At 39.2% G+C, this 12,754-nt stretch overlaps 1 protein-coding gene across 1 annotated transcript in view; it reads left to right on the top strand.

Moving 5' to 3' along the window:
• Window positions 1-12,119, top strand: part of dpp7 (dipeptidyl-peptidase 7) — a 196,202-nt gene extending 184,083 nt beyond the window's left edge. Inside the window, exons 2-14 of the mRNA XM_061037446.1 lie at window positions 1,958-2,075; window positions 2,246-2,372; window positions 2,461-2,600; window positions 3,370-3,533; window positions 6,247-6,382; window positions 7,189-7,270; window positions 7,475-7,641; window positions 8,790-8,850; window positions 9,412-9,530; window positions 9,882-10,038; window positions 11,014-11,078; window positions 11,165-11,235; window positions 11,321-12,119. Coding sequence (XP_060893429.1) covers window positions 1,989-2,075; window positions 2,246-2,372; window positions 2,461-2,600; window positions 3,370-3,533; window positions 6,247-6,382; window positions 7,189-7,270; window positions 7,475-7,641; window positions 8,790-8,850; window positions 9,412-9,530; window positions 9,882-10,038; window positions 11,014-11,078; window positions 11,165-11,235; window positions 11,321-11,432 — 1,488 coding nt within the window. The 5' untranslated portion in view covers window positions 1,958-1,988 and the 3' untranslated portion in view covers window positions 11,433-12,119. The remainder of the gene's footprint in view (window positions 1-1,957; window positions 2,076-2,245; window positions 2,373-2,460; window positions 2,601-3,369; window positions 3,534-6,246; window positions 6,383-7,188; window positions 7,271-7,474; window positions 7,642-8,789; window positions 8,851-9,411; window positions 9,531-9,881; window positions 10,039-11,013; window positions 11,079-11,164; window positions 11,236-11,320) is intronic.
• The last annotated feature ends 635 nt before the right edge of the window (window positions 12,120-12,754 follow it).

Raw genomic sequence — 12,754 nt, 5'->3', positions numbered from 1 at the left:
CCTCCCCCTCCCCGACACTCCTGTCTCTCTAATAAAGGCATACTAAGCCCAAAAATAGAAAAAATAAAATACATATAAAAGTTAAGGAAGAGGGAAAACTTTAAAGTGCTCAGATGTTAATCAGGAACAGTCTGTGTATTTTTCCTGGAATACTTCCTTGTATTGTGACAAGCCCTTCACTGCACATACTGCCACCAGGACAAAGACAACACCCACCACCCTCTGCACAGCACCTTCACCAGGCAGAGGAGTGTGTTCAGTGGCAGACTGCTGTCACAATCCTGCTCCACAGACAGACTTAAGAACTCTTTTGTCCCCTTGGCCATACGTCTGTACAACACCTCACGGTTATGGCAGGGGGAAAGCACACACTTGGACTAAATCTTCCTTTTTCCATTTCCCATCTGCACAGCTGTCCCAAGAGTCAGCCTCTAGTTGGACACTTGAATGATCACCTCAATTACTTAAACAGCACCTTTAATTTAATGTTTGCACTGCCTGTTATTTAATGTCTGTTTTTGATAATTTTGCACAATCTGCTTTTTAAACATTGCTGTACATATATAAACAACACAACTTCAGAAGGTCAACACTTTCTTTATTTTTTATATTCAGGTCTAATTACAGATTTTTTTCCTCAACTGTTTATAGGTTCTTGTTTAAATTACACATATTTTCATCCCTGCACGGGTTATGTACATTTCTTGTATAAGTCTATTTTTAATTGCACAGGTTTTTTCTAGGGGTATTCTTTAAATCTTTTTTTTCGGGTTAATATATATGTATGGGGGGGGGGGGGGGGGGGTTTGCGATTTAATTTGAAACAAATGTTTCATGTCATGTACGTCTTTGTAACCTGCTACTGGATGCTTTGTAGCCCTCGGGATCAATAAAGTATCCATCTATCTATCTATCTACTTATCTCACTTATTTCAGGATAACCACCCTGGTTTTCTGGTAATAACTGTTTTTTCAAGATCTTGAAAAAAAAATATATTGCATAAAAACAGCATTTTTTTTTTTTCCTTTCTCAAGATAATTATGGATAGGTGTCCGCTGCGGGCCGCCATGGTGTTGTACTTTATTGTTTACTGTAATGAATCTGTGGTGGTCAATGCCTTGCTCTCCTGTTTGGGGTGGTCTGCAAGTTGCAGGTTGGAGACTTTCACCACCATTTCTTCAGAGGAGTAAAGTAACCAGAGATACACAAAAGAGCAACACAAGCAGTCATTCCGTCCTGTGGCCATCAGACTCCTAACACCTCCTGACCCCACGGGGAGTCACACACTTCTTGAAGCTCGCCTTTAGACTTATTCCACCCCCGTCAGCAGCTATGACTCATCATTTATTTATAACCGGCATTTTCTGACTTGAAAGTCAAAGTCTTGTGAAACACTCATTTTAAATTTCTTGCTTTGCAATTGCTCATTGCTACACCCTGGCTTCAATACTAAGGCTAGTTGTTAGTAGCCTATTTATAGATCACATTTTTCAACATTTACACTGAATAAAGATATTGTATTTATTTACATATTATCTTATACAATACTATTATATTATCTATTACTTTGTTGGGTAGTTTTTTCTATTCATGTCAAAATTATTGTCTTACAAATAATATCAAAACACTGAAACATTAAATAATTGAGAAGTTGGCCTTTAAAAGTTGCAGTAACGTGTGTTTGTGTGCAAGTGTCTCACCAAATGTGATCACATCAAATGTATTTGTATTAATCAAAACATAAGTTTAGCCCTCCTCGTTTTTTATTTCTTTTTTTAGTTTGCCTACTCCCAGCTGATAGCCATTGTAAGAGACAAAAAGATCGATTTTACGCATAGACTGTAAATATGACGATTTTACGAGACGCACCTAAACGCAGCACAGATGAAAACACAAGTCCTGCGTCACGTGCGATCAACGCATGCGCAGAAGAGTCAGACGCAGTCACTCCAACTGTGTTGCAGCTTCTGCAACGTAATCTTGAAACATGAGTAAGACATTAATTGTTTTCAAGGTGTTCGTCACCCTGCTGTTTGTTGATGTGCTACACGGGCTTCCGTACAGTCATTTTCAGGTAACGCGCTTTATTTTAATCTTTGATAATAATGTGTTTCTGAGTCTGAGACCTTTTCGGATCAAACTTCGACTTTCAAATGACTCGTGCTATTGTTCTCGTGATTGACACACCTGACAGATGAAAGAATAATTCAGTTTTATGTTGAGTATTGTATTTCTTTACTGCAGTCAAAGAAACGGAATGGAGATAAGAGAGAGCCGCACATCACGGAGCTGTTCTTCACGCAGACTCTGGATCACTTCAACTTCAACAGCATGGGCAACGGGACCTTCAACCAGCGATACCTGCTCATAGGTTAAACCACTTATTCAAACCCATTTACAACTTGGAGAGTAAATGAGAAAATGCCTCATTCTTTCTGTTTGTCCTCCCTTTCATTTAGATAATTTCTGGAAGAAAGGCTATGGTCCTATTTTCTTCTACACCGGAAATGAAGGAGACATCTGGGAGTTTGCACTCAACTCTGGATTCATCACAGAGCTGGCTGCTCAGCAGAGAGCCCTGGTTATATTTGCTGAACATGTAAGAGGACACCAGGACAAATCAGCACCAACATATTTGACTGGTCGTTTTGCTTATCGAGCAATTTTGACTGAGTAAAGTTTACAGATCATGTGACAAAAAGGGAACTAGAGGTTTAAAGTTTGACTCAGATTGTCAGCTGAGTGTTGGTCTTCTCAACATCTTCAATTCTTCTTTGACAGGGCACAGAGAGTTAAAACAACATGTACTCAGCTGGAATATCTGTGAAAATGGACAGATAGTTGTGTGTCTATGAAATAGTCTCTGTCGCTTTTTAAAGCAAATGTAAATGTATGAATGTGGATGATTTTATTGATTTCCCGCTTAGTCAGAAAGTTGAGAAAATGCTCATCCAGATTTCCAAAAGCCAGAAGACGCATTAACTAATCATCCTTATTTTGGCACCAACATTAAAAATCTGATCATTTTCTTTGTAAAGCAACAAAAAACTAACTTTTAAGAAGCTGAATCCAGCAAATGTTTGACATCTTGTATTATCAATCTATTTTGCAGGGATAGGATTTGTTAGTCAGATACATTTAGCCAGAACTACAAAAACCTTTTAAATGCAGATTTTAGAACTGAATATAAAAAAGCTGATGTTTTTTTATGAGCTAGTGTGACCATAAAAGTAGTTTTAGAGTAACAAAGAGTAACAAGAGAGGTGCATGGTGTCATTAATTTGATCTGAGTAAAACTTCAGCTTTGACATTTCTTGTCTTTGTTTTGATTCTCTCATCAAGCCTTTGTGTGTCTCTCCCTCTCTCAGAGGTTTTATGGCAGATCTCAGCCGTTCGGCAAAGACTCGTTCCTCATCCCTCAGATCGGCCTGCTGACGGTGGAGCAGGCGCTCGCCGACTATGCCGTCCTGCTCACCGAGCTGAGACAGCAGCTGGGAGCCACTGAGTGTCCCGTCATCGTGTTCGGGGGCAGGTACGATCCAACCGTTCTAAATATGGTCTTATATGGCTTATTGAGTCACTTTTACTTTTCTTCTTTTTTATGCATGCTGGAAAAATGATCACTCCATAAATGATTAAACAACTAGTGGACAGGTTTCAAATCTCCACCTCTTAAAGTCTTAAATGAATTCATTATAGAAGACAACTTTACAAAGAGATCACATAAAGGATGCACTTTCTATTCTATTTCTATTAAATACAACACACACACACACACACAGAGAGATTTAAGAACCCTAACTTGGTATCCACCCTGAGACACCAAGAAATAAAACACAAAAAAGTACAAAATAAGTGGACAAATTAAAAATAAAACCTCAATTAAAAACTTGGCTGAAAGGTCAAATGAAATGAAACTCCTTTTAGGGGCAGAATAAAAGTTAAATTCTTAAACCTGTCAGTGACTGTTTCCAAAAATATAAGACAACCACTGACTTTATCCTTAAAATTAGGACTGGGCAACGATTAAAAGTTTTAATCGCGTTAATCGCATGAGTTCCTGTGATTAATCACGATTAAACGCATTGTTATACGCAAAATCCAATAATGTATTCAAAAGTAGTGTACAGCGCACTTTTATTGTAAATCTACTTCTCAACTTAAACAATGTAATCAAAGCAAATAAATACAAAACTAAAGCTTATTGCATTGGTTGCAGTCTGGACACAGAGTGGTGTGGGTCTCCTCTCTGCTCTCTGACTGCAGCTGGGTCTGCTGCGCGAGGCTACACTGACAGCCTGTGAGAGCTTTTGGAAGGGGGAGGGGCTTACGGCAGCACCCGCTGCTCGTTGAGGACAGTAACTGCAGAGCAATACGTGCTTTCACGTCAGTTTCTTACACCAAAAAAGTCTCCAATAACACCAGAAAAAGTCGCTAGATTTATCGCTAATAGCTGTTGACAAAAAAAGTCGCCAAGGGGGTTTGGAAAGTCGCCAGATTTAGCGAGAAAGTCGCCAAGTTGGCAACACTGTTTCCTCTTTCCTGTGAGCGCCGCAGCAGACATGCGCAGCAGTAAGCAAGATAAGAGGCTCGCTCACGATGGAATTTTACAAAATAAAAGCCAGTGAGCAACAGACTTTTACAATAAGAAAATACATAATAAAAACTGCGTTAATGCAAGATAAAATAATTGTCGGCGATAATTAATTAATGAGTTAACGCGAAAATAACTTGTTAACGTGCCCAGCCCTACTTAAAACATATTTTGGATAAATGATCTTTTATTTGAAGACCTCCTCTTTGTTTTAATTTATTCAGATATTCTCCCTCTTCTAACCTGAAAACCCTGTCCCACAGCAGCAGACTGTTACTTTACATGATTTGATGCTCATAGTGGTTTAACAGGATGACAGATTTATTGTGTACTTGTATAAACACTTTAAAGAAAATGACTTGTGCTCGTCTATAAAAGTCTCATGACTGCGGTCATGCACACCATTAATCTGCCTTTCAGTTCCTCTAATCTTCAACGAGGAATTCACTTACTGTGAAAGAGATTACATCTGTGGGTTTACTAATAATATCCAAAAATACCTCACTTATAACTAACAGGCTTTTTGGTCTACACGTCCCTGATTATATTTATGAGCTGTAGTTATTTTTAACAGCATGGGTTTAGGATTACTTTGATTTAACAGGCTGTGTATATTTGTTCATGACTAAATGCAACAAACAGTAAATCAACTTTTCAGGTTTTCTGACTCACACTACATGTCACATTCAGCCGTTCACACACTGATGGTAGAGGATGTTACTGAGTGGCCATCAATATTAAAGGAGCGATATGTAACTCTAGTGTTTAAAACGGCTACTGCAATCCAAATTAAAAAAATTAGAGAAGGCTGTCTCCCCCTCACCCCCTCCTCCCTGAGAGAGTCGATGTGTATGCAGGTTGTCATGTTAAGCTTTAGTGTTTAACCAGCTCTGCATCAGTCTTGAAATCTTTCTGTGCATCTCCATCATTGATCCTAGTTTTACAAAGTTTCTACTCGTGGAGCTTATTTAAAAAATGCTGAGGCTTCAAGTTCGGGTTGAATTACTTCTATCTGAAGCTGTTTGATTACCCGCTTCCATCGCTGCAACACCTGTTGGTTTACTGTGATAACTGCTCTCATATCTGGCAAACCGGCTGTGTGGGGTGTGGGGCTCCTCCCTTCTCTTTGTCAAAACAAAAACAGACCAATCAGGACCAGAATCTAAAGTTAGAAGGAGGACATACTGGATGCTGCGTTGTTGTCAGAGAAGCCAGCACTTCAGTATGTTTCCTTAATGTCTGATGAAATAGTCAGTTTATGATTAAATTCTGTAGATATCTTACGTATTGCTCCTTTAAAAAATAATTTTTGAAGAGACAAAATCTATTTTTTTTATGAAGAAAACTATGTTGTTAGAAGAAGATGCTAATACAAACATATTAAATGTTCTTAACTTGTCATATTTCTCATGTTTTCCCTCAAAAAACAGAGCAGTATGATTTCAGTCTAATAAAATATTTTATCACTTCAGTTCTACTTTCTTCAAACCTCTATAATCACCTGCAGATTTATTATTCTGAGTATCTTATTGACAAGTTTCTTTGTTTCAGATGATGGACTTTAGTTTAGCAAACTGGCACTAACCCGTTTGTTGATCAAACATATTCATTCTTATCTAAACGTTGTATTTGATGTGATTTCTCCCTGCAGTTATGGTGGGATGCTCTCGGTCTACATGAGACTGAAGTATCCAAACATCGTGACTGGAGCTCTGGCTGCCAGCGCCCCCATCCTGTCCACTGCGGGGATGGGAGACTCCACACAGTTCTTCACAGATGTTACAACTGTGAGTGCATGGAGTCTTTTTAATCTGTCATTCAGACTGAATAGTGGTTGTCTTGTTGTCTGAACTTGTTTGCTTTCATCCTGATTTCTTGTTTTCTGTCTGACTGACTGAAAAGTCTATTCTTCCCTCTGATCCGTATCCTGAGAATTTTACATTCGATCAGCATCACACTAAGCTTTGCAGTGTTAGATAAGAAGTAGAAAAGGTTGCTTGAGGCTCAGTATTCCACACATTATGAAGAGGCACTTCCCTAGTGACCGATAAGCTTTTAAATATCAGATTGTTTGTCTCAAAACAGTTTCTGAAATATTTTCACGTGTCGTTCCTGGTAGAGAAGTGCATTTTAAATAAAATTACTATTTGACCTGGTCTCAGTCTGGGATCTTAATTTGTTAGCTTGATGCTAAGACGTAACAGAAATTGCCGTTTTGAAAAGTTACAAAAAGACTATTAATATCTCTCAATCAAAACAATAAAAAGATGACGTTGAGCCCCCCCTCAATTTAAAACGAACCGACCGTAGTCAAGACAAACGGACATCCGGTGTTTCCTTGGCAACGATAAACATTTCGTGTCTGCCATGGCAGCCTCCACGTCAAGCTCCTCTTTTGTTCTGATTTTAAAAAACTGTTGAAAAACTTTTATAATTCTAATTTTTCAGGTTTCAGTTATGTGTCACTTGTTTTCTTTTTCATCTTTACCATCACATCAGCATTTGTTATGTTTCTTTTTGGCAGCTCGTTGAAGAGATGTTTGATTTCTAGAATGTTTTATGAATTAAATAACTTGTTTTTCTCTTTTCACAGGATTTCGAGAATGTTGCTCCTGAATGCACAAACGCCGTGAGAAGAGCTTTCCAGGAGCTCAAAGAATTAGCAGATAACAGAGGTGAATGTGTGAGGTGATATCTGGAGAGATGATTGTATTCATTTCATGTAAACAGAGGATCAGAATCAACGTTTTAAAAACATCATAGAAACCTGAAACACCTTGTTTGACATTAGAAACTTTTATCACACTGAATGACATCGAGTGTTTCAACATGATCAGAGAGATGTTCTTTAAACCTTCTCCTGTTGTGTCTGTGTTCAGTTTTCAGTCACATCCAGTCTGAGCTCCTGCTCTGTAAGGCTCCGACGTCTGAACAGGACATCAGACATCTGTACCTGCTGCTGAGGAACGCCTTCACCCTGATGGCCATGCTCGATTACCCCTACAGCACCTACTTCATGGGCAAGATGCCGGCTAACCCCGTCAAGGTGAACCGCTAAAAACAGAACAGAAACTTCAAACAGCAAAGTCTGTACAGCGTGCAATCAAATCTACCCTGATCTCAATCCTTAACTAAACAAATACGAGAGATCCTTACAAGGAGATATGACCTCATGTTAAACAATACAAATCCCCTTGCGTATCATCATCCTCTTATACTCAGGTATAAGACCATTGGTCAGGTATATGACCATTTCATTTACATTCAGTTGTCCATTCAGACGTAAACAAACAATGACGTAAAACAGAGGAGAAACCGCCGAACAGAGTGATACTACAAGAATAAAACTCTGTGTTCCCCGTCTACACATCAACACCTCAAACAGAGTTTCTGATAGTCTTCACCTGGAAGGAGTTTTTCTAAAGGTGCTTTTTCAGTGACCTAAAACACAGTTTATGTACGAAAGACCAAAACACACAGGAAAACCCAAGTTTCTGAAGAATATCTCCTACGTGTGGAACAGGCCTTAGTGTAACAATCTGAACGTGTCAGTGACAATAATAAAAAAAAGAGTGTACATACTTTGATCAGACGTACAGAATCTCTTCCAGCTCAAGCGAGTTACTGAATCAAGTCCAAGACGTTGTTTCCTGATAAAGATAAGATAGAAAGATAGTTCCCGAGTTAAATATAACAGTCTCCTTTCATTTAGGTATTTATGCTCTATACATTCTTCTAATAAATTGGTGATACTTAGCGTGAGTAGTATGCAGGATTTTTTCTTTTCAAGTAATAGTTTGTCCTTATGCACCTACAGTACCTTATGAGATAGTTGGATGGGTGAACACCTTAAAAAACTTGATCCATACATTTAAAACACAATGAAGGATTATACATATCTAGAGTCAGTCAGGCTTTAGTAGATCAAACTCTTCAAATCAAATGTTGGTCCCTGCAGCAGCATCACGTACAGCAAAAAGAAGAAAATGGTTAATATGATGAGTACTGAATTTCCCCCTGGGATTAATAAAGTATTTCTGATTCTGATGCAAAACTTTGATGCAGTTTTAAAGAAGTACATGAACATCAGCAGGTGTGAAATGTGTTCTGAAGTAAAATACAAGACAATGAACATGCATAGAAAACATCCTTATGTATAAAATGAATATAAACATGCATGTGTTTGTGTTTCAGGTGGCCTGTGAAACCATGCTGAGAGGATCTGACCTGCTGGCTAACCTGAGGAACACTGCAGGTACACACACACACACACACTGAACACTGAATTTATTTTTCTACTACAGATCAGAATATATATTTTTTAAATTTCTCATATTACATGAAGAGAAGCTCTTCAGTGGTTTAACAGATGCAGTTCACGTCAGCAGACACCAGAGGGCAGCAGTCAGCTTTAGCAGTTAGCTCAGTCAACCACTAACCTGTGTGTATAATCCTGATAAAACAGAAAGTGTGTCCTGTGTAGACCGTCAATAAAAAGGTTTATAATGATCAAGTCAAGGCACTTTGTTTATACACATTTAAAAACATTAGGACTTGACCCAAAGTGCTTTAAAGTTTAACTATTATACTGATCCCCATTTTAAAACTCTCATTAGGCAACTGTGGCTCAGTTTCTAATAAACATGACTGTGTAAGGTATTCATCTTTCGAGTATAAATAAAGGTTAAAAAGTTTGTAGAGTTGGGGTTCGATCCCCAGCTCCTGCAGCCATGTGTTCTTGTGCAAGACTCTTTTAACCCAGAGTTTCTCCCGCTCTTTCGTTGGTGACGTGTTAACGTTTATGAATGTTCTTCAGGGATCGTGTACAACACCACCGGGACGCTGACCTGCTTTGACCTGTACGGGCTGTTTATTGAGTGTGCTGATCCCACCGGCTGTGGACTGGGCTACGACAGCCTGGCCTGGGACTACCAGGTACTCCAACGGCACAGAATATAGTATATGTATGAACTTTGACTATAATGTCAGTATGTGATCAGTACAGGTCGGTATATGGTAAGTGAGGTTTTTTAAACCTGGGCCCTTTATGACTGACAGGAACAAATAGTTTAAGAATTGCTTCAGATTATTAGCTGCAAAACATCCTATAGCCTATAATATCTGCATCTTAGCTTTCAGACTCAATTCACCCAATCAAAGTACATCAGCTATGGAAGTATGTCTGTGTCATCTGATTTTGAAACTACAAAGCCATTGAATTTCTAGCACTGAATATTTATAAACTGTAAATATGTTTCTGAATTGTTTGCCCTGTTGTGTTTGCAGGCGTGCACAGAGGTCAGCATGTGCTATGAGAGCAACAATGTGACCGACATGTTTCCTCCCCTGGGCTTCAGTGAGAGTGACCGAGAGCAGTACTGCCTCAGACGCTGGGGTGTGGTCCCCCGACCGAACTGGCTCAAAACACAATTCTTTGGTGACGGTGAGCACTGAACACTGACACATTCACTCACTTTAAATCAGCCAGTCAAAGCAGTCAGTCATACAACTGTTAAGTGAAAGCTACAGACGGAGAGTGAAGCCAAAACCAAAGTGTCTTTCACTGCATTCTTTTAATGACCAGCAGGGGGCCGTTACACTGTTTTCAGAAAGTAGGGTATAAGAAAAAGTTTACAGTTTATTTACTCCCTCAGTCAACATTTTCCTGATATGTTCTCAATCTTTAGTTGCAAGTCTTCTTCAACACAGCATGATGGTCATTTAGTAAGTTATGGTCCCATTTAGAGTCAAATAGACCAGAAAGAAGGCGAGGATTTAGTGCGCGGCTACCCACCGAGGCGACATGTAAACTACACTAAAGGTGGTTCCCTCAGCCGACTCATTTCCTTGTTGGTTAAATGGAAATTTAAAAGACCTAAAACACAAGTCTATATGTAAGGAAACACCCACTAAACAGTCCAAACTGAGCACAATTTACTTTAAACCATCCATCAGTAAAAGGTAAACAAATTAGTTTTCTGAGTGTGGCTGATGTTAGCAGTGCTCGCACCACCAGCCATCGGTCTTTCTCACATTTTAAAAAGTGTATTTTGTGTGACCTTTAAGATTTACATGTCTGTGCTGAATGTGGTTACAGATTGCTCCTTTAGTTTAACCGCAAACACACAACTTTAACTCCACTTAATCTAAATACTGCCTGATGGGAAGCTACTACGTGATGCTGTGTAGTACATTCACTGCGCTTGTTTACATCCTGGCAGTAGAGTGAAGAGGGAAGGCCCTTTAACTGGTGCTACAGCCAGTGTATGGCTGGCTTCAGCCCCGTCTAGTGGCAGGTGGCTGCATTACAGCGTGAGCACAGAACTTGACCGCCAGCTGAATTTCCAGTTCTCAAATTCCTGAGTATTCAGTACTCCGACGTTGTTTTTGTTTCTCATGACTCTCCTCTTTTCTTCAGAACTCTCCTCAACCAGCAACATCATTTTCTCCAATGGAAATCTGGACCCGTGGGCCAACGGAGGGGTAAGTGATGATCACACAGAGTTACCCCTCAGTAAACTGTGAAGTGTCTGTTTTCAGCCTGACTCATTCTGATCTCTGCTGCTCAGGTGCGTCAGTCCCTCAGCCCTTCACTCGTAGCTCTCAACATCTCTGGAGGAGCTCATCACTTGGATCTGAGGTACAGCACAACAGACTCACCTTCAGGCTGTTTTTTTTTAAACACTCCAAAGAATTCACAACATTTCTCTTTTTATGCTTTACAGAGGGTCCAATGATGCAGATCCAGTTTCGGTAATCATCGCTCGCAGGACTGAAGCAAACCTTATCGCACAGTGGGTGGACAACGAGAGGATCAGATTAAGAAAATCACCATAAAACACATTTTGTTTTTGGACTTCTATGAGGAAAAACAGACGAAAAACATTTATCTCTTGTCAAATCTAAAGTTAATTCTCAGATTATTCTGGCAGAGGCTTTTACATAACGTCCATCCTGGAGACAGAAAAGATAGAGAACGTTATTTCACTTACAGTAAACTTCTGGCTCCCTGTCTGAGTGTGTTGCCCGTCAGACGGAGTCTCTCACTGCTGAGGGAAATAAAAACTTACCTCTGACAGCTCGAGGACAATCCATTTGGCTGAAACAAAGTTCTTTAACATCCGAGGTATTGAGCTTCTTTCAAGAGAACGCCCGAACATTTTCACATCGCACTCCCAGAACACAAACAACATCAGAATCAAACAGGAAGCTGGATCAGTAACTCTGTAACGATCTCGATTGGTCAGTGATCATCCTATAGTGATGAAAATTGTTGCTGCTTAATTTTCTTGAAGTTTTTGTACCAACATGTCTGAGATGACTGCAGACTGTCTTTGTTTCATCGCTCAATCATCGACACAAGACTTTCTTCTCCCTGTTTGATAAAATCTCTTTTTATTTGTTTTTTTTTTACAAAATAAAGCCAATCCAGCGTTTATTATACATTATGTGACGTAAACAGTTCATTGTATGTTTTGAAAAGATTGAAATAAAAAAAGGAAAACACTGAACCGTACTGCACCATCCACTGACCCCGATGTGAATCTGTGTGTCTCTGAACATTTAAAACAGCCCCCGTAATGCTCTGACAAAAGAAAGCTGCAAACTTTATTTACAGGATATCTGAAGCATCTTTTTAACACATTAGTCCTTAAGAAATTGCAGCACATTCACAAATGTTCTCTCTTTGCATTCTCAAATGTTTTTATGATGAGTAAGAGGCCACATCAACTTTGACCCAAAACATGATAGAAAATGGCAGTGTATGTTCCCATAGTGACATTTAAGCCTTAAGAAAAACTAAATCAGAACTCATCATCCCTGTAAACAGATGAACAGCACACTGTCTGATCTAAGAAAAGCCTTTCACGCTTCATTAGGAGACATGAAAACGTGCATACAGTAACAGCTGTTTCTCTTTAGTACTGTGGTCTAAAGGAGGTTTGAGGGTAACTTCATTTTTGAGTGCATTTAAATGATGCCCCCTTAAAGGCAGGGTTGGTAATTTTCTATAGATTCACTTTTTAAGATTTTGGTTGAAATTGTCTTTAGGTCCTGACAGACATTGATAACTCTAAGAAACACTAAGAAAATTTGTTGTCTGTATCAGTTGTTAGCATGTAAAAACTTTGAGCAATGTCTGCACGAGGTACCAATCT

The sequence above is a fragment of the Labrus mixtus genome, chromosome 5, assembly GCF_963584025.1.
Source record: "Labrus mixtus chromosome 5, fLabMix1.1, whole genome shotgun sequence".
Lineage (NCBI taxonomy): Eukaryota > Metazoa > Chordata > Actinopteri > Labriformes > Labridae > Labrus > Labrus mixtus.
The sequence above is the reverse complement of the archived record's forward strand: the minus strand, read 5'-3'. Positions and strand labels throughout refer to the sequence as shown.